This window comes from Sus scrofa, chromosome 7, assembly GCF_000003025.6.
Source record: "Sus scrofa isolate TJ Tabasco breed Duroc chromosome 7, Sscrofa11.1, whole genome shotgun sequence".
Classification (NCBI taxonomy): Eukaryota; Metazoa; Chordata; class Mammalia; order Artiodactyla; family Suidae; genus Sus; species Sus scrofa.
In genome coordinates this window covers 1,994,195-2,015,336 of record NC_010449.5, presented here as the reverse complement: position 1 = coordinate 2,015,336, position 21,142 = coordinate 1,994,195, and the positions used below count along the sequence as shown (strand labels likewise).

At 55.6% G+C, this 21,142-nt stretch overlaps 1 protein-coding gene across 3 annotated transcripts in view; it reads left to right on the top strand.

Annotated features, from left to right (window-relative positions):
- Positions 1–21,142, top strand: part of SLC22A23 (solute carrier family 22 member 23) — a 143,089-nt gene that overhangs the window by 116,442 nt on the left and 5,505 nt on the right. Inside the window, exons 5-11 of one of the 3 annotated variants that reach the window (XM_021100122.1) lie at positions 1,976–2,103; positions 7,278–7,380; positions 8,208–8,440; positions 9,830–9,862; positions 9,983–10,006; positions 10,917–11,040; positions 11,346–14,814. In XM_021100122.1, the coding sequence (XP_020955781.1) occupies positions 1,976–2,103; positions 7,278–7,380; positions 8,208–8,440; positions 9,830–9,862; positions 9,983–10,006; positions 10,917–11,040; positions 11,346–11,355 (655 nt within the window). In that variant the 3' untranslated portion in view covers positions 11,356–14,814. Of the gene's footprint in view, positions 1–1,975; positions 2,104–7,277; positions 7,381–8,207; positions 8,441–9,829; positions 9,863–9,982; positions 10,007–10,916; positions 11,041–11,345; positions 14,815–21,142 lie in introns of those variants that run through there. The other 2 variants (XM_013977405.2, XM_021100121.1) reach the window with 2 other exon arrangements.

The window sequence follows — 21,142 nt, the reverse complement described above, 5'->3', positions numbered from 1 at the left end:
ATTCTGAGTGTTTGCTTGAACTACATCATTCAAAATCACTTTGTAAAAACTAGAACCAGTAAAACAAACATTAACTTTTACTATTTAAAAAAAAAAAAAAAAGCACTGCCTACAACTTGAAACCTTTTTTCCCAGCTTTCGCACGGGCTCCTGTTGTAAAAAGATGCGAGTCGCCCTGGGCCCGTCTTAATGCTTAGGCCGCACCTCCTCAGGCCAGGCACGTGGGCACATAGCTTCTGACTCTTGGTGACCCGGGCGTCCCAGCATAGATGAGCGTTCCAATCGGACTGGCCCAGGGCACACTGGCGTCAGCTGTTGCTGCAGAATGCAGCAGGAGCATTTAGAAATTTGATTTTTCTTCAGACAGGGAAGGCAGCGACTGCCATTACAGCATTAGTGAATGACATGGAAATAAAAATTTGCCCCGGACAGCTTTTCCAGATTCTGGATGCTTTCATTAGCGGCTCCCTGTAGCTGGCAGGGCGGGTGTTGGGTCGGTGGATGCAAACTCCTATCAGCATCCGCGATGGCAACCTGACGCTGTGTAACCCCAATGAGATGCCATGGTCACCATATGTCACCATGCTGTCACCCCGAGCTTCAACCTCCAGTTCTCGCCTCTCCCTCCCAAGGGCACTTGCTGCTTCATGATAAAGCCCTAAGGGGACACAGCCCTCATTCCTGGGCATGCGGCAGCGGCTAGTTTCCGAAGAGACCTTGTGACCTGCAAAGTCTAAATTACTGTGTGGACTTTTACAGAGAAAGCAAGCTGACCCCCACTCCAAACGGGCACCTTGTTCTCTTTGACAGCAAAGATTGTCCTAAAAGGAAGATTACGAAATGTATTGACAATAAGACCCTAGTTTGGGAGTTCCCGTCGTGGCGCAGCAGAAATGAATCCGACTAGGAACCATGAGGTTGCGGGTTCGGTCCCTGACCTTGCTCAGTGGGTCAAGGATCCAGCATTGCTGTAGCTGTGGTGTAGGTTGCAGACTCGGCTCAGATCCCGCGTGGCTATGGCTGTGGCATAGGCTGGTGGCTGCAGCTCCGATCAGACCCCTAGCCTGGGAACCTGCATATGCTGCAGGTATGGCCCTAAAAAGCAAAAAAAAAAAAAAGACACCAGTTTGGGTTTTGTTTTGATTTTTCTGTTGGAACTCCTCACAGGATTTCACCCTAAACATAAACAGGGAGTCTGGTGCTAATAACACGTGAAAACCATCATCTCGGGGGCAGGGTGGGGGGCATGCAGCGAGATGAGACGCCCTCCACAGCCGATCCCGAGGGAATCGCCCTCACGCCCGAGCGGAAAGTGCCTGTCAGGTCGCTAGTATGGGGGCTGCATTTTTTGAAACTTTTCATCATTCAGAGTTCCCGTCGTGGCGCGGTGGTTAACGAATCCGACTAGGAACCATGAGGTTGCGGGTTCGGTCCCTGCCCTTGCTCAGTGGGTTAACGATCTGGCGTTGCCGTGAGCTGTGGTGTAGGCTGCAGACGCGGCTCGGATCCCGCGTTGCTGTGGCTCTGGCGTAGGCCGGTGGCTACAGCTCCGATTCGACCCCTAGCCTGGGAACCTCCATATGCCGCGGGAGCGGCCCAAGAAATAGCAAAAAGACAAAAAAAAAAAACTTTTCATCATTCTATGAGCATTTGTTTTTTTGAGACAAAACATCACAAAAGCAGCCCTTCGGTGAGTTGCTGGCACATGCTTTCAAAATCCACGGTCCTGGTCAGATGGGTACACAGATTTCTTAACCCGGTTGGTAAGATACTTCTATCTGCCTCATCTTCAAAATTGCAACATTCACCCTTCCTGCAAGAAAAGTAGGAACTCTCCTGGGTGGTCTTCTCCCAGCCGGTCACGGAGCACCTGTGGAACCCCAGTCCGACCGCCTGCAAGCCCCCAGCCCCCCAGGCCGGTCCTGATGCCCACCCAGTGGACCGGAAGACCCTCACCCACTCTCTGTCTCTGCAGGATTTTCCCCGAGTCCCTGCGCTGGCTCATGGCCACGCACCAGTTTGAGTCTGCGAAGAAGCTGATCCTGTACTTTACGCAGAAGAACCGCATGAGCCCCGAGAGCGACATCAAAGGCGTGATGCCCGGTGAGCACGTGTCCCTGGGACCCCACGCCCCCCCCCCGGGGCACCCGTCCCCCCCCCCGGGACTGGGCCACACCCCACAACGTGCCCCTGGTGCGTCGGCTCTGTCCTGCCAAACAGCAGCCCCCCAGCTAACTTCCCATGACAGTCGCCGCCCACCCCCAACCCCGCCCCCCGGACTCAGAACGTGATCAAGTCCAAATCCAGAGAGCGGGGTGACCTTGGGGATCTGGAGGCCGAACCCACGCCTGGCACATGGCCCGACAGCCTGCCAGGGTGCTGGCTCTCACTCTCTCTCCCCCAAGTAGGACCTTCCAAGAGCCGCTGTGTCTGTGTGTCGGGACCTACTGGTTGGGCATCTGAACAGGTGGGGGCATTTGGATCTAAAGAATGTGTTTCAGGAGCATCCCCCAAACTAGATCAGACCACCCCACCCCAGTGGAAGGTTGTTCAAATCCAAACTCCTGGGCCCTCCCAGCACCCGGAAATTCTGAGCCAGTAGCGCTTGGAATGAACCCTGAAAATTGCATGTTTAATAAGCACTGGAAGTGGTTCAGACTCACGTGGTGTGTGGCCCTCCTTTGAAAAGCCACCCGCCACCCTGACCCACTGCCCAGCCCAGGCCCCCGCGAGGCTGGTGCCGTCAGGAGCTTCCCCAGGAAAATAATCCATAGACCTTCGTCCTGTTTCCCGGATCTGAACTTCCCCCCGGCAGAGATCTGCCAGACGCCACCTGGCCAGGCTCTGTCCTAGAGCAGGAAGGGGACGGGCACAGCCCCGCTCTGGGGGGCAGGCACGCGGGGAGAGGTGAACCTGACGTCAGGGGCAGGGACCGCGGTGAGCCCCCCCGCCAGGTGGGGGCAGCGGGGCTGGAGAGCGACCGCGCTGGGCGCTGGGGGAGCCTGGCGAGCTGGTGGGTGCGCAGGGCCTGAGGTCCCCATTCACGACGGGGGAGGAGCACATGGGGGCTCGCTGGCCGGGAAGGGCTCCTGGAATCGCTTCTCATCAGAAGATCCAGGCTCGTGTCAGTAGACGCTCGCCCGATGCTGCTGCTGCCCGGCTGGGGCGCATCCCTGCCCAGGACCCAGGGGCAGGCAGTGGGGCTGCGGGAGGGGCTGCCCAGCCCTGGAACGAAGGAGGCCAGGGCCAGGAGCCGGGCCTGCCCCCCTCCGCCCCCTGCCACCGTCCCTGGCAGCCGTGGAGGTAAATAGGCTGATCCCTGCGGAGGGCTTGTGTCCGTCATGTCATTTCCCCGACGGCCTGCAAATGTGAACGTGTTTAATCCCAGGCGCTTTGCGTGTATGAGTCTGTTGCCCCCCAGCAGTGCTGTGGTGCTGCGAGGTGCCCCATTGTCCCCACCTGCCGACGAGGACACTGAGGCGGAGCGCTTGAGCGTCTCATCAGAGGTCACGCAGCTGGCAAGCGGCAGAGCCGGGGCTTGAGCCGGAGACCCAGCAGAAGCGGCTGCCCTGTGCTGCTTCAGAGCAAAGAGGGACAGAGGTTCCAGCGTGGCTGGTGGGGGGGAGGAGTGCACCTTGCACCTGTGGGTCACATCTGCTCGTTTTGGAGTGTCCACTGTCTTGCCCAGCCTTGTCCAGGCCCAGCCGGTAGCTGGTCGGTGCTCTTAAGCCGCCGTGCCCTTTGTCTCCGGCGTGACCCTGATTGAGCCCGCTCTGCCGCTCGCGGGTTCAGAGTCTGGGAGAAGCCCCTTCCCTCCTCTTCATGGGAAGCGATAGTGCATCTTCCTCTCTTTCCTCGCTCCAGAGTCGGGTGGGGTCGGCTTCTGGGCTGGAGGCAGGTGGCACGGTGACCTCTCCCCGACGCAAGGCAGGCGTGTCATGCGCTCGCACCCCGGGCCCACGGCTCTCCCGCCTCTGGGCCTCTGCCCCCTGGCAGTGGGGGAGGCAGCAGTTTCCTCCGAACCGGCCGCCTGCACCTCCATCCGCAGGCCTGGCTTCCTGCTTGGAGCCCTCTTCCTGTCATCTGAGCCAGTCCCCACCAGCCCACCCCGGTCCCCGTGCCCTACCCGGACTCTCCCCTGCTCGACGCCATCCTCGCTGGCACCACCCCACACCCACCAGCACCACCTGCCCGCAGGGCCTTTCGGCCAAGTTCCCAGGCCGCCCTGAGACCCTGTGTCTGTTGCCTCTGTCAGACTCTGGGGACAGCAGGCCCCGCCCCTCCGCCAGCCCTCCCCCCAGGCACGCAGCTGTGTCCTGTCACCCCCTCCTGGGAGACCAGGTCAGCCCGTCTCCCCAGGCCCAGCTCGGCCCTCCACTGATGCTTGTCACAGCAGCAGGCACTTTGCCCCACACCCGCAGCCGAGTGAGGACCACAGGAGCCAAGGACCCGTGTGCTGCTCATCAGGCCTGTCACCAGCCACGCTGGCGGGGCTGGGCCTGTGTCCACCCAGCAGGGCGGCCAAATCAGCACACCTGACACGCAGCAGGCTGTCTGCACACATCTACGCAATAAGTGAATCCTGACTCCTGCAGTCAGGAAGGCTCAGCGCATTCGCCACTTCTGGGTGGATTCGTGTCTCAGGCGGGGGAAGGGGGTGGGCCTGCCCTGTCAGTGCATCTCAACCTTGGATTCATGCTGGAAGAAAACCCGGCATTCCAGAATTTTCCTTTCCTCTTTTAAAGCAATCTTGGTCTTATCTTTGCACGTGTCGGGTTTCCTGCGTGGTGTTTGCAGCTGAATCACTGTAGATCTTTGAACACCTGAGTGTCTGTCGCTCTCGGCGTCTTTCCCACGAGCATCAGCTCACGTGCCGTGTGTGGGTGCTGACAGCTCTCTGGCTCCATCCTTCTTCCCCAGACTTGGCATCCTTACCCAGGAGCAGGAGTCCTGCGGGTGCGGTGCTGGGTTTCTTGTGCTCAGGGCTGTGGGGTTTCGTCCCAGCACAGACCTGGTGCTGAGAAAGTTCTGTGTTGTGGTTGGGAGGCTGTGGTGCCCGTGACAGAGACAAAGCACAAACAGCCCCAGACGTGTTCGTGTAATTCCACTTAGCGTCATGCAGTTACCTCTGGGACTACGGTTTGGGCTCTAGAGTTTAATGCTTTAAAAACAAGCTCAGGCCGTAATTCCAATGGCTCCAGCTTCCCCAATGTCTATTTCATATGCTGGGTGTATCCGGAGTTACGTTTGGGCCACATGACAAAAAAGAAACTTCTGTGAAATGCTAATGGACATTTAATTTTTGCTCTTGGAAGATTTCCATGGTGAGCAAGTGATCACAGGTTGTAGTACGAGTTCCTGCCCAGTTTTGGAGCAGGGGAGGATGCTCAGATCACGGGGTCACCGTCATCTGCTCACTGTGATGGTTCCAGGCTCATTAAAACGGTGTTAGTGTTTTAACCGGCGGGGGGGGGGGGGTGTCTGTAAATGGGATTAGCCCCTCTGTGCTAACGGTCAGGAAGACCTCAGGAGCTGAGAGGTCCACGGAGGGATGACCAGAATACCAGCCAATCTGGCCTGTGCACGGGCCTCATCGCCGCAGCTAAATACTGAGAAGGAAGAAAGTTCTGGAAACAGGTGGTGTGGTATCCTTCAGACGTAGGCAAGGCTTTCCCTTTTCCCCTCTGTGTCCCAGCTGGTGACACTGATCCAAACATTTTTTAAATAAAAACTCCTCAACTCTTACGGTTAAAAAATCTATTTTTCTTTTTCTTTTTTTTTTTTTTTTTTTTAAGGGCCACCCATGCAGCCTATGGAAGTTTCCAGGCTAGGGGTTGAATCAGAGCTGCACCACAGCCACAGCCATGCCAGATCCAAGCCACATCTGTGACCTACACCACAGTTCATGGAAATTTCAGATCCTTAACCCACTGAGTGGAGCCAAGGATTGAACCCATGTCCTCCTGGATACTAGTTGGGTTCATTTCCACTGAGCCACACCGGGAAGTCCCTAAAAACCCTAGTTCTCATTCTGATGTAACGAGTGCAGGTGGTGGCCCTCTTGCCATTGGACGGCAGGAAGGGGTAGAAGGGAGTTGAACCCGGGAGGCGGGACTCAGCTCGGACCCAGTGTCCCCGCCGGGTCTGCTTCCGGGGCCCCTCCTGAGGCAGCCCCTCCCCCCAGGCCTTCCCGCCGCAGCACTTTTTATTTTTAGTGGCCTTGTCTTCGATTCGCCTTAGGGTCACAGCTAAGTTGCAGACAGCACAGGATTTTGAAAGCCCCTCAGCCGGCCTCCCCGGTGTAATGTCATGACTGGGAAGTGGCCACGGCTGCCCAGCTGTCAGCCTGGAGGGGGCGGCCCCAGTCCCCCCATGATGCCGCCCCACGACCCTGCCCAGGACCGCCTGCTCCCCACACACCCGTTGCCTCTGGACCCCGACGTTCCAGTCTTTTCTTGCTTCCTTCGGCCTCGACATCTGATGGTTAAGTTTCCTTTTTCTGGCCCTTGAGAAGGGGTCACTCCCTGAGGACACGCGGTGGGGGTGGACTCAGAGGCCCAAGGTGCCTGTTTCTGCTCACAGACTCCAGGAGGCCCCCAGACCGCGGGTCCCCTTGTTGGATCCTCCCTGTTGAACTTTGGGGTCGGCCCCCCACCCCCGTCTGCAACCCCCCGCACCCCGCCAGCGGGGCCCTGACGTCCCGTCTAAGCTGACTGAGCCCCAGCTCCGCCGTGTGACATGTCGGTCACGTCCCCTGACCCGAAACCCCATCCGTCTTAATCAGCTCCGTTCACTTCAGCGCACATGGAGGTGCGTGTGTCTGGGCACACGCAGGCACACGTGTTCACTCTACCTCATGCGTCTCTAAGATGTGGGCACTGCAGGGGCAGGTGCAGAGGAAGCGGCCTCAGGCGCTCCGGCCACTGAGTGGGGAGCAGAGCAGAGGGTGGCTCTTGGGAAGAGAGCCTGCCCCCCGCCAGCCTCCGCCTCTGGGTCCCGCTCAGGCAGAGCAGCGGGAGCCCCCGTGGGTGGCTGGTTTGCCTGTGTCCTGCCGGCTCCCAGGAAAGGCCTGGCTCCCTGCAGGCCCGGGGACCGTGGCACCTGCACAGCCAGTGTCTCTGAGCGCGTTTTACCTCGGGGGAGGGGGGGACGGGGGAGGCAGACCCCACCCCACCCCAGCCCGAAACGCACCCCGCCCTGCTGCTGCCGGAGGCCACGTGTCCCCGCGGGGCGGGCGGGGCCGCCTGCCTGCGGCGCTCACAGCCCGTTCTCTGCAGAGCTGGAGAAGGAGCTTTCCCGAAGGCCCAAGAAGGTCTGCATCGTGAAGGTGGTGGGAACCCGGAACCTGTGGAAAAACATCGTGGTCCTGTGTGTGAACTCGTGAGTCCCGGACGCGCAGGCGCGACGGCGGGAGGGGGAGGGGCGGGGGAGGCCGCCGGCGCCACCTGCTCCCCGCTTCGCTCTCGGCCCCGCCCTGGGTGGGTGAGGGGCCTGAGTGGGTGAGGAGCCCCGGTGTCTGGGGGTTGCAAGGGCACGAAGATCCGGACCCCCCGCCTCGGGGCAGCTGGGGTCTGACCAGCCCCCCGCAGCCCAGCATCTTGCCTGCGTGCTGCTCGCGCCCCCAGACTCAAGTCCTTAGGACCGGACTGCGGGGGAGCAGGTGCAGGTCCGCCGAGACCCTGGGGACGGGAGTGGGACAGGTCCTTGCTCCCTGTGTGGAGCTGGCTCTCGCAGAGGCCCCCCCCCCCAGGCTGCTGCGGGTGATGGAGCACCCCTGCCTCCCTCTCGGTGTGAGCCCCGGAGGTTACCCCAGAGGCCCCCCCACTGCGGAACACACGTCCCCGGCTGCCCCGTGGCTCACAGCGTTTCCCAGCAGCCCGGCGGCTTCAGTGTGGGCCTCACCGTGGCCTTGACTCTGAGGGCAGGAACCCTGCCCCTCCCTGCTGCCCAGGGCGGCCCCCCTCAGGGTCAGAGGTCATCAGATGGCGTCCCTGAAAGACACCCTCTGAAAGAGGGTCCCTGCTTTTCACCCACACCCACCGCTAAGGCCACGGTGGAGGAGGTGACCCTGCAGTCCCTTTCCTGGGGTCTTCTCCGCGTTCCAGTCTGTCTCACGGCTCCCTCAACCTTCCAACCTGCTGCCCTGCTCCTGGACCCTGGGCGCGGGGCTCCAGGAGGCGGCGGCCCCATGGTCCATGTGCCCGCAGGCTGACCGGCTTTGGAATCCACCACTGCTTCGCCCGTAGCATGATGGGCCACGAGGTGAAGGTGCCGCTGCTGGAGAACTTCTATGCTGACTACTACACGGCGGCGGGCATCGCCCTGGCGTCCTGCCTGGCCATGTGCCTGGTGGTCGGGGTCCTGGGGCGCCGGGGAGGCCTGCTGCTCTTCATGATTCTCACCGCCCTGGCCTCGCTCCTGCAGCTCGGGCTGCTCAACCGTGAGTGGGGCTGCAGGCGGGTGGGCGCTGGGGACATGGACCGCTTTCAGGGACCCCAGCTGCTCTCCGGAGACCAAGAGCCAAGGAAGCTGCTTCGGGAAGGATGGGCTTTCTTGGAACGCATGGCCGCTGCCCCGAGTGTGGGGTCTTTCCTCCCCACCCTGACCCCAGTTCTCCCTGGCACTCCTGGTGGACATGACCCCCTGGCAGCCACGCTGTCCCTCTGTGATGCATCACAGGACCAAGAACAAAGGACTTTTCTCTGGTGTGAAACCAGGGAGAGCACCTGTGACACTCCCGCTCTGGGACCCAGCTTTTCAGTAGACATTGCCGAGTTTATCGGCTGCTCTTGGGACCACAATTTCTCAGCAAATGTTAAAAAAGAATTTAAACAAAAGCTAGACGATCTGAGCAGCCCATCCAGCTCTGAGAGGCCAGCTCAGTGCAGCTCCTGCTGAGCAAAAAGTCACCCCCGTGCCTGTGGGTCGAGCCCAGGTACCTGCCCACCAGAGCAGGGCAGGAGCCAGCAGGGCACCCAGCCTCCTCTCACCCGGGACTGTCCCCGTGGGCTCGGTGGTCCCCTCTCTCCAAGCTGCCAGAATTAGGTCAGAGCTGCTGAGAAAGCAAAAGTCCCCCCAGGACGTCAGGTCTGCGTGATGTCCTGGGCGGGGAGTGAGCATCTGAACCGAAGAAGAGGGGGAGGGGCTGAGCACCTTCTCAGCCTCCTTGTGCAAACTGGACTCTGGAGCAGCCAGTGTCAGGTGCAGGGGCCATCTCCTGACCCGGGCACTCCTGGGGGGTTGTACATCTCTGCTGGGAGACCCATCAGCATCAGCTGTGACCTGGGGGTCTCTCTCCCCAGGGAACCTTTCCCGGCCCCCAGGCTCAGCTGGATGTGCAGGGAGTAGCCGCCCCAAGGCTCCCAGCCACCCACGGTCCCTGAGCAGGGATGCCCAGGAGACTGGGCGCTGTGGGGACCATGCTGGGAGGGCACGAGGATGCCATCTGCCAGGTCTGTACCATGCTTGGTGCCCCAAGCACACACCAGCGGAGACGTCAGTGACTGAGGACACGCACTGGGCCTGGGCTCTGCTCCCAGGGGCTGTCGTCCCCTGTTCTGAACAGAGGGGCTCCATTTGGTCCAGTGCCAGCCCTGATGCCCAGGACCCTCCCCCACATCCGTGCCCTGCCCCTCCCCTCTGCCCCCTGGTGGCATCAGCCGTGCTCCCTAGGTGGGCCTGGCGGGCCGGCAGCAAGGCCACCCCACTGGTCCTGGAGGGGGTTCGCTTAGAAACCAGCCCCGGGGAAGCTCGCGGTCGTAGCTTCCGTCCTGACGTGCTTTCTTCTCCCTCCCCCGACCTTCACGCTCGCCCGCCGTCTCCGGCCCAGTGATCGGCAAGTACAGCCAGCATCCAGACTCAGGTGAGCCCCGAACAAGCGAGCCAGGCTCTATCGTCTTTTTATTGCACCCAAACGGCGTTTCCACAAAGACTCACGGACCTGTGGTTTCCCTTTCCTCTCTCTCCCACTTTACGCCCCAAGAGTTGCAGCTGAAGTTGGCCGTAGGTTGGACACTGCACGTCTCCATTTGTACCCTCTGCCCCTCTTGCCTCTAGAAAGTCCGGCTCGTGTCCCCCATGCTGCTCGCACCCAGCTGGCATGCTGCCCCCCTTCCCCTGGCATGGTGCTCGGCACAGCCCGGTGGCACCTGCTGTGACGCAGGGTCTCGGGCACAGGCCGAGGGGGATCTGGCTGATCGCGCCACCTGGGGAAGCTGCCATCCCCGCCTGTGCAGCCCGCAAGCCCCCTGCCCTCTGCCGCGGGGACGGCAGAGCTGCTGCCCTGCACGCAACGCAGCTGCGCTCGAGCCTGGCCTGACCGCCCAGGCGCCAAGCCCTCGAGGCAGAGCTGGGGCGCACGATGCTCCTTGCGGGGAACTGAGTTGCGCCCCGAGCGTGTGGCCCTGGCAGCTCGCCACGCTCCGCCTAACGCCGCGTGGGTGTGAGGTCAGACCCGGGCCCTGGGCGAGGGGCTCGAACTGGTCAAGCACTTTCCCTCCGGACCCTACATTCTCTTGGGGTTGCGTTTCCTTCCCCTAAATTCAGCCCAGATGCTCTGTCCCTGGGCTTGGACTGGTCAGGCCTGCAGCCAGGACGGCCAGGCTCTCCGGGGTCAGAGACCTCCCTCTGGAGCCGACCCCGCGGTGGGACAGCCCGTCGCTGTGGCTTCGGGGAGACCACCAGCCTCCCTCTTCTCCGGGCTCCGGCTTCTGGCTGTCGGCCCCAGCCCACATTCAGGACCCACGGGAACTTGACGGAGGCTGGCCACCCCATGCGGCCCGAGCACCCGGTCTGCACCTTGAACCCGGGAGGGGGGAGGGGGAGGGAGCACCAGGCCATCTGCTCCCTCCCCCTGCTCCCTCCGCCCCCGCGCCCCCTCCCCTCTGCCCGCCTCACGGCCGCCGCCCCTCCCCCAGGAATGAGTGACAGTGTCAAGGACAAGTTCTCCGTCACCTTCTCCATCGTGGGCATGTTCGCCTCCCACGCGGCAGGGAGCCTCAGCGTGTTTTTCTGCGCGGAGATCACCCCCACAGTGATAAGGTGCGTGGCGGGGCTGCCCGAGGTTGGGGGGGGTCTTCCGAGGCCGCGGGGTCAGGGGAGGCCCATCTGGCAGGGCGCCCGTGGACCAGCCACCAGCCCTGGCCTCTGGAGTCAGCTTCCAGACGGGCGTCCCGCCCTGCCCCCCGGGGCGTGGAGAGTCAGGGGAGAGCTGGAGCCCGGGTCCCATCTGGGCAGCTGGAGGAACGGGGTACAGGGGGCTCGGGGGGCACGAGCCGCAGCCGGCCCTGCACAGAGAGCCAAGTCGGGGCTCACTGAGTTTATGCCCACGCTGTCCACTCTTCCAGAGCCCAGTGAAGAGCCTGGCAGGGGGCGGGGGCGGGGGGTAGAAAGGGCTTGGCTTCTGCTGGCCTGAGAAGCCAGTGTCACGCGTCCAGAGGAAGGCCGTGACGTCGCTGAGACCGGGGGACAGGTATTCACGGGGAACCAACCGTGCGCCGAGCAGAGGCCCGGGGCACAGACCGGCGCCCGCTTCGCCTTGGCCGTGGGGCGCCGTCCCACACACGGTGTACAGGCCCTTGGGTGCGGTGGAGGTTCGAGCGCCGTGGAAGGTGGAAGGTTTTCCTTCACGTAAGAGGTGTCACTTCACCTCGGTCACGTCACGCCCTGGTTACTGACGGACGTGACTTTCCAACGTGCTCCCGAACCTGGCGCGGGAGAGTCACGAGCTTGTCCAGCACACCCGCTGTGTGACAGCACAGTTGTTGGGGTGGCAACCTCGCAGCCCCGAAGCCGGCCGGGGACACCCTGCCAGCCTGGCCTCCCCCCGGGGACAAGGGGCGGCCAGTGCAGCTCCAGGCAGGTCACCCAAGGTGGATGATCTCGGCCCCTCGGCGCCAGAAGGGCTCTGAGCCAAGGCAGGCGCGGGTGGGAGGCAAGCGACAGGAGACTTCGGGGGCCTCCTTTCTTAGAAACTTCTACCGAAGCGCAGCGACAACGGCGCTGTGTTAACTTCTGCTGGGCGGCTCCGTGACTCAGGTGTGCGTACATCCTTCTTCTGTTCCCGTGATGCTTTATTATAAGACACTGAGCACAGTTCCTGGGCTGTAGGTAGGACCTTGCTGCTCCATCCTGTGTGCCCACCCCAAGTGCCCCGTCCAGCCCTTCCCCCCCACCCCAGTACAAGTCACGTGACCGCACTTTGATTCCTCCTCCAGGATTCTTACAGCACAGCCACGCCCAAAGGCTGCCCGTACCCCTGGAACAAACGCCAGGGAATTGTGTATTTAAGCACAAAGCAATGACATGCGAGTGATGCAGTCTGGTTCAACCCGCTGCTTAACCCGGTTGTGAGGCGGGAGCCTGGACGCTGCTGAGGGCCCAGGCAGCCGGCAGCCCCGTCTTCCTTTGCCCAGTTAAATACTCTCCTTTACAGAGGAGCCCAGCAAGGAGGAGCCCTTCAGGAGAGCAGCGGTCAAGGTCAGACCTCTGTGTGGTCCTGTCTCTTGGGGAGGCGGCCCCTGAGCTAACCTCATTCGTCATCACCAGACTTGGCTTAGGGAGCGAAACTCAGGGAAGCGAGGCGCCCTTTTCCTCGCCAGTGTAGACCTGGGAAGATTCTCCTGGGGACAGAAATGTAACAGGTCCAGCAGCCAGGATGACACACTAGGAAACACCTGACCCTCGGCGATGCCTGTAGTTGCAGAGGAAGATGTCAGGGTCCCCGTGGGGACAGATGACCTCCTGATGTTGCCAGAAGGTCGCCCCCCCCCCATACCCTGGCTGGACACCCTCCTCGCCCGCCCTCTTTCCTGCACGTCCACTCAGGGACCGTCCCCCAGAGCCACTGGGGCGGAGATGGCCTTCCCGCCCTCCCCCCGCTTCTCACGATGAACCAGGAGAAGCTTGGACCTGCGAGCTCTCGTTTCCTAGTATAAAATTAGCCCTTTTCTACAACCTGTGTTAAAAACACACCTCCTGAACAAGAACAGTAGCAGAGGTTAAGGCCTAACGCAAAGCTACCAGGGGATAAGAACCTTTGCACAAAGGCCATCGGCTGTCCGAGGATGACCGCTCTTCCCTGAGGGGCCGCCCTGCTGGTGGCCTCTGGGTCCAGCAGGTGCTTCTCACATTCACACCTGTAGCCTCAGGAGCCGGTGGCCCTCCAGGCCCCGCTTTGGCTTAGGCAGAAATGTGGATCCTGGCCAATGCGGAGGCAGCTGGTGGACCTGGTGTGCGGCCCAGTGTCACCGGGGAGCTGCGGGCAGATCCCCTGAGGCCTGAATGCTTTCTGTCCCTCACAAAGTGAGCAGGCAGGTGCTGGTGACAGACAGGCGACTCTGGGCCTGGCTGTAGGGCTTTTTTCTTTGTTTAGGTGTCATTGGTACACAATGTAAGTTTCAGGTGCCCAACATAGTGATTCACAATTTTTAGAAGATTTTACTGTATAATCTGCAGTTATTCTAAAGCCGTGGCTGCATCCGCATGACGTACATCCTTTAGCGCGTTTTATACCCACGAGTCTGCGCCTCTTCGTCCCCTGCATCTGTCTTGCCCTCCCCACAGGTCACCGCTACTCTGTCCTCTGAGTCTGCTCCTTTGCTGTTCTCTTCACTGGTCTGCTTTAGATTCCACGTATCAACAGCACACAGATACAAAGAGTATCTGTCTTTGTCTGGCTTGTTTCACTTAGCACCCTTCCCAGTACTTCCATGCTGCTGCAGATGGCCTCATTTCATTCTTTTTTATGGCTGCATAGTATTCCATTGTATCTATGTACCACATCTTCTTTAACCTCTCATCTGTTGAGGGACACGTGGGTGGTTCCACATCTTGGCTACTGTAAATCATGCTGTGAGACTTGGGCTGCGTGTATCTTTTCAAATTCGCTTTCGTGTTTTTCAGATGTATACCCGGGAGTGGAGTTTGCTGGGTCACATGGCGAGTCTAGTTTGTGTCTTGACTCTCATGCTGCTCTCACAGTGGGTGTACCAGTTCACATCCCCACCAACTGTGTGGGGGGGGGGCCTTTTCTCCACACCCTCTCCAGCTCTTGTTATTTGTAGACTTAACAGTGATGGCCATTCTGACCGGCGTGAGGTGGTACCTCACTGGGGTTGGATTTGCATTTCCCTGAGGATGGGCGAGAATGAGCATCTTTTCCTGTTGGCCGTTTGCATTTCGTGTCTGGAAAAAATGCCTGTTCCGTTCTCCTGCCAATGTTTTAATCTTTCTTTATGTTGAGCTGTGTGTGCATGTATATGTTAGATATTAGCCCTTATCAGTCACCTCATTGGCAGATGCATTCTCCCAGTCCGTAGCTTGTCTTTTTGTTTTGTCTCTGGTTTCCTTTGCTGTGCAAAAGCTTTTAAGTTTACTTAGGTCCCATCTGCTTGTTTTTGCTTTTGTCTCCTTTGTGCTGAGGCCTGGCTGTCACCCCTTCTCCATCCCAGCCCTTCCCTCCCCTGGGCACCCCAACTCCTCCTCCTAGAATCTCCTTTCCAGGAACCTGTCTTCTCTGGGACCGTCCTCTGACCACTCCCTGTTGCCACCCCGGATGGAACCCGCTTGCTGTCACTGCTCTAAACCTGCCTCAGGAACAGGCAGCAGGGACGGAGGCAGCTTGGGTGTAATGTGACCTGTGGAATTGTTTAACTCCTTTCAAAACTTATGTCTCAAAAGAGATGTATAGAGGGAACTCCCATCGTGGCACAGTGGAAACAAACGCAACTGGTATCCATGAGGACGCGGGTTCGATCCCTGGTCTCGCTCAGTGGGTTAAGGATCCAGGATTGCAGTGAGCGGTGGTATAGGTCACAGAAGTGGCTGGGATCCCGCATTGCTGTGGCTGTGGTGTAGGCCAGCAGCTGTGGCTCTGATTCAGCCTCTAGCCCAGCAACCTCCACATGCTGCACGTGCAGCCCTAAAAAGTAATATACATATGAGTGTGTGTGTTTATAACAGCATCTCCTGAGTGGCCCGAGGCCCAGTCCTCACCGTGAGACAGCAGCATGGGGACAAACAGGACCCGGGACAGCCAAAGTGGGCAGGACATGTCCCAGCGCCTAAGACTCCGGCCTTTAATGCAAGGGGAGCCTGCGGTCTTGCGCGGCCTCAGGCACGTCCTTCAGCCGGGCTCATCTCTGGCCCAGAATGAGACCAGTCACGAGGGCCTTGTCACAGGCGGTGGGGGGGGGCGGGGGGTGTCAGAGTGTGTGTCCCACTAAGTGACAGTATAATTAGTTATTCCTACCTGAGTATTTTTGGCAGTGACATTTCTTTCTGTGAAAACTGGCAGAAATTTGCTAATCCTCGACTTCACAGAATGGGAGTAAAGACAGATTAAGCAAGATGAAGTAGGAGGTGAAAAACGGGAGGTTCGTCGTCTGTGTTCAAGATGCAGATGTTCGCGTGTTTAAAAGGATGACCGGACGAGTCTGGAATTCTTAATTGAAGCTTGCGCCTTCTCAGGGGTCCTTAGAACTGAATACCTATCTTTCTATCCCCGAAGTCATTCAGGTAACGTTACTCCTAAAGCCCCCGGGCCACCTGGCCCGCTCGCCTATTTAAACGTGGGCTCTGCTGCCCTCTGGTGACCGCCTGGAGGAAAGCAGCTAGTGTACCTGCCCGCATCTGCAGGGAGAGAAAGAGGTCAGCGCCTTAACACCAAGCAGGGGAGTTCTCTTGTGGCTCAGCAGGTTCAGAACCTGGCGTTGTCACTGCTGCAGCTCGGGATGGCATCCGTGGAGACATAAAAGTACGTGCCTACCCCACAGGCTTGTGTCCACATACAGCGTTTTTCATACACACACGTGTGCGGGTGCTTCTTCAAAACAAGCCATCGAATCCCGCCGTGAACGAGACCCAGGTCACCTCCTCTGACGGGCCGCGCTAGCCTAAGGCATCCACTCGTGACAGGTCACCTGGGCCTGAGGGAGGCCTGCTCCTCCTGTGTGGCCTCCCTGGTGGGCCGGGCCCATCCCTGTGCACCGAGTAAGGCAGCCTGTCGTGCTCGTCAGCGCCACCCACTTAGTCGCAGGAAGGCTGGCAGACACTGGGGCGGTTTCAGAGAAAACCATGTCCCGCTGGTTTCAAAGGCCCGGGGACATACCTTTATGGCCCACACCCCATCTGTCCCTTGCAGCATCCCGTGGCTCCCGGGAAGGATGGACCCCTCTCCTGGGTGCCGTTCGTTCACCTTCCAGTGGAGTCAGCTGCACTGCTCGTGGTACAGGTGACCCCACCCACCTGCCCCATTCCCGCCGAGCAGCCTCCTGCCCGGGAGCCAGGGTGACCTGCAGCATACCCCAGTGCGTGCCCTGGGTGTTCCAGAAAAGAAGCCTTGGCTGTCCCTTCCCCACCGCATAGGCTTGCCTCCTTCGTCATAGAGTAGTTAATAACGAAAGTGGACTATAAGGGCGTGGATTTATGGCTCGGCTTTCTGTGCTGTCCACTGGGCTGTGTGTCTGCTTTTGTGCCAGTGCCGAACTGTTTGGATTACCATAGCTTAGCAGTGTAGCTAAGTCAGGGCGCCCATAGCCCCATTCTTCTTTCTCAAGATTGTTTTGACTCTTCAGGATCTTCTGTGTTTCCACACAAATATTTAAAGTATCTGTTCCAGTTCTGTGAAAAAAGCCCTTGGTATTTTGATAGGGATTGCATTCCACCTGTAGCTTTGCCTTGGGTAATACTGTCATCTTGACACTATTGATTCCTCCAAACCAAGAACATGGTGTGTCTTTCCATCTGTTTGTGTCATTCATTGGTTTCTTTCATTGGGGACAGTTTTCCGAGTACAGGTCTTTTACCTCTTTGAGCGGACTTATGCCCAGGTATTTTATTCTTTTTGATACAATGGTAAATGGGATTAATTCCTTAAATTCTCTTTCTGATAGTTTGCTGTTTGTGTATAGAAAAGGGACAGACCTCTGTATGTTAATTTTGTACCTTGCAACCTTCCCGAATTCAGTGATGAGCTATAGCAGTTTTCTGGTAGCGTCTTTAGGACATTCTATGTATAGCATCATGTCACCTGCAAACAATGACCGTTTTACTTCTTTTCCAGTTTGGAGTCTTTTTCTTCTCTGATCGCTATGGCTACAACTTCCAAAACTATGTTGAATAGAAGTGGCAGAGTTGACCTCATTGTCTTGTTCCTGATCTTAGCAGAAATCCTTTCAGCTTTTCACCACTGAGAATGTTAGGTGTGGTGTCATATGTGGTCTTTATTACGTTGAAGTATGTTCCCTCTATGCCCACTTTCTGGAGAGTTTTTGTCATAAATCAGTGTTGAATTTTGTCAAAAGCTTTTTCTGCATATATTGAGATGGTCATATGTTTTCTTCAGTTTGTTAATGATGTGGTATATCACACTGATTTGTGCATAGTCAAAAATCCTTGCATCTCTTGGGATACACCTCACTTGATCATGGTGTATGGTCCTTTTAATGTATTGTTGGATGTGGATGGCTAATATTTTGTTTTTGCATAGATTTTTGCATCTAAGTTCATCAGTGTTACTGGCCTGTAAATCTTTCTTGGTGATACCTTTGTCTGGTTTTGGTACCAGGGTGATACTGGCCTCATCAAATGTGTCCAGAAGTATCCCTTCCTCTGTAACGTTTGGGAACAGTTTCAGAAGGCAGACTGTTAAGTGGAATTCACCTGTGTAGCCATCAAGTCCTGAACTTTTCAGTTTGTGGAGGTTTAATTACTTATGCAGCTTTTTACTGGTAACTGATCGGTTCGTATTTTCTGTTTCTTCCAGGTTCAGTCTTGGGAGGTTGTGCCTTTCTAAGAATTCGTCCATTTCTTTTAGGGTGTCCACTTTATTGGCATATAGTTGCTTGTAGTAGTCTCATGATCCTCTGTATTTTTGTAGTGTCAGTTATAACTTCTCCTTTTTCATTTGGTTGTATTGATTTAGGCCCTCTCTCATTTTTTCTTGATGAGTCTAGCTAAAGGTCTGCCAATTTTGCTTACCTTTGCAAAGAACAAGCTTTTAGTTTCATTGATCTTTTGTTTGTTTTTCCATTTTTGGATGCCTGTGGCATATGGAGCTCCCAGGCCAGGAATCAGATCCGAGCTGCAGTTGCAACCTACACTGCAGCCATGGCAATGCCAGATCCTTTAACCCACTGCGCCAGGCTGGAGATAGAACCTCCACTCCGGAGGTGCTGCTGATCCCACTGTGCCACAGGGGGAACGCCTCTTTTATACTCTCTTTCATTTATTTTCACGCTTATTTTTATGATTTCTTTCCTTCTACTAACTTTGGTTTTGTTCTTCTTGTTCTAGTTCCTTTAAGGTACAGTTAGGTTATTTGAGATTTTTCTTACTTCCTGGTGCAAGCTTGTATTGCTATAAACTTCCCTCTTAGGACTGCTTTTGCTACATCCCATAGGTTTTCAACCTTTGTATTTTCATTTTTCATGTAGTTGCATCTGAGTATTTTTTTGTATTTCCTCTTTGATTTCTTCACTGACCTTTGGTTGTTTAGTAGCATACTGTTTAGCCCCCCTATGTGTGTCTGTTTTTTGCAGTTATTTTTCTTGTAGTTGACTTCTAGTCTCATAGTGGGGATTTTTTGTTTCCATTTTTGGTGGGGTTTTTTTTTGGTTTGGTTTGGTTTTTTGTCTTTTTAGGGCCACATCTGCAGCATATGGAGGTTCCCAGGCTAGGGGTCAAATCAGAGCTGTAGCTGCCAGCCTGTGCTACAGCCACAGCCACACGAGATCCGAGCCATATCTGCAGCCTACACCACAGCTCATGGCAATACTGGATCCTTAACCCACTGAGCAAGGCCAGGGACTGAACCCACGACCTCATGGTTCCTAGTCAGATTCGTTTCCGCTGCACCATGATGGGAACTCCATAGTGTTGTGGTCAAAAAGATGCTTGATACGATTTCAGTTTTATTAAATTTACTGAGGCTTGTTTTGTGGCCAAGTGTGTGATCTATCCTAAAGAATGTTCCATATATAATTGCAAAGAATGTGTATTCTGCTTTTCAATAGGATGCTCTCTCTACATCTGTGTATCAAGTAAGTCCATCTGGTCTAATGTGTCATTTAAGGTCAGTGTTTTCTTACTGATTTTCTGTCTGGATGATCTGTCCATTGATGTAGGTGGGGTGCTAAAGTCCCCCACTATTACAGTGTTAGTGTCCATTTCTCCCCCTCCTATTAATATCTGCTTTGTTTAAGTGTTCCTATGTTGGCTGCATGTATATTTCCAATTGTTATATCTTCTTTTTGGATTGATCATTTTATCATAATGTTGTTGTCTCTTGTAACGGTCTTTACTTTGTCTGACGTAAGTATTGCTACTATGCTCTGGCATTCTTTTGATTTCTGTTGGCATGGAATACCTCTTTCCCCCCCCTCAATTTCAGTCTCTTGTGTCTCTAGATCTGAAATGTGTGTCTTGTAGACAGCATATACACAGGTGTTTTTTGGTTGGTTCTGTCCATTCTACCACTGTGTCTTTTGGTTGGAGCATTTAGTCCATTTACATTTAAGGTAGTTATACGTGTGTTCTTACTGCCATTTTGTTCATTGCTTTAGGTTTGTTTTGTACTTTTTTTTTCTCGTCTTTTGTTTTCCTGTGATTTGATAACTATCTTTAGTGTTATGTTTGGATTCCTTTTTCTTTTTTGTGTATACATCTATTATAAATTTTGGGCTTGTGGTTACTATGAGGTTTTTATATAGTGGTCTATATATATGCATGCGATGTTTTAAGCTGCTGATCTCTTAAATTTCAAATGCATTTTTAAAACCCTGCATTTGTACTCTCCTCCTCCTGTGATTACTTTTTGACATCATATTTTACATCTAATTGTTTCGTGTATCCCTTAATTGCTTATTGTGGATATAGATGATTTTACTGCATTTGTCTTTTAACCTCCCTACTAGCTTTATTTGTGGATGATTTCCTACCTTTTCTGCATGTTAACCTTTACTGGTTAGTTTTCTCATTTCATAATTTTCTTATTCTAGTGGTGGCCTTTTCATTTCCTCTCAGAAAGATCCTTTAGCACTTGTAACGCTGGTTTGGTGATACTACACTCTTAGCTTTTGCTTATCTATAAAGTTTTTGATCTCCCCGTCAAATCTTAATCCGAGCCTTGCCGAGAACTCCTGGTTGTAGGTTTTTCCCCTTTCATCACTTTAAATAAACTGCCACTTCCCTCTGGCCTGCAGTTTCCACTGAAAAATCAACTGGTGGCCTATGGGAGTTCCCCCGTTGTTGCTTTTCCTTTGCCGCTTTTAATATTCTTTATCTTATTTTTTGGGCATTTCTAATTACACTGTGTCTTGGTGTGGGCCTCTTTGGGTTGATCCTGTTTGAGACTTTACATGTTTCATGGACCTGGATGTCTGTTTCTTTTGCCAGATCTTCAGCTGTTAGGTCTTCAGATATGTTCTGTGCCCCTTTCTCCCTCTCTCTGCTCCTCCTGGGACCCCTGTAATGCAGATATTAGTGTGATGTCCCTGAGGTCTCTTAAGCTGCCCTTACTTTTTTTTCTGCTCTCCAGCAGCGATTGCCACTACCTGGTCTTCCAGCTCACCGATTCACTCCTCCGCATCATTTAGTTTGCTGTTGAGTCCCTCACTTCGGTTATTGTGTTCTTCATCAGTTTGGTATATTTTCTCTTTGTTGAAAGTGTCTAACTTCTTGCTCTGTGCATCCATTAGTCTCCAGAGTTCTCGGATCGCCTTTACAAGTACACACTGAACTCTTTCTCAGGTAGCTTGCTCGTCTGCACTACACTAACTTCTCCTGGTGTTTGTTTCCTTTTTTGGCTGCCCCAGGGCATGTGGAGTTCCCATGCCAGGGACCAGATCCAAGCCACAGTTGTAACCTAAGCCACAGCTGCAACAATGCTGGATCCTTAACCCACTGCCAGGTGGGGATCAAACCTGCATCTCAGAGTGCTCCCAAGATGCTGCCAATCCTATTGCACTACAGTGAGAACTCCTCTCCAGGGTTTTGCCTTGTGTCTTCGTTTGGAACATGTTCCTCTGCCACCTCATTTTGTCTGACTTGCTGTATTTCTGTGTATCTGGTAGGTTGGATACATTTCCCAACCCTGGAGAAGTGCTCTTCTGTAGGAGGTGTCCTGTGCTTCCCAGCAGTGCAC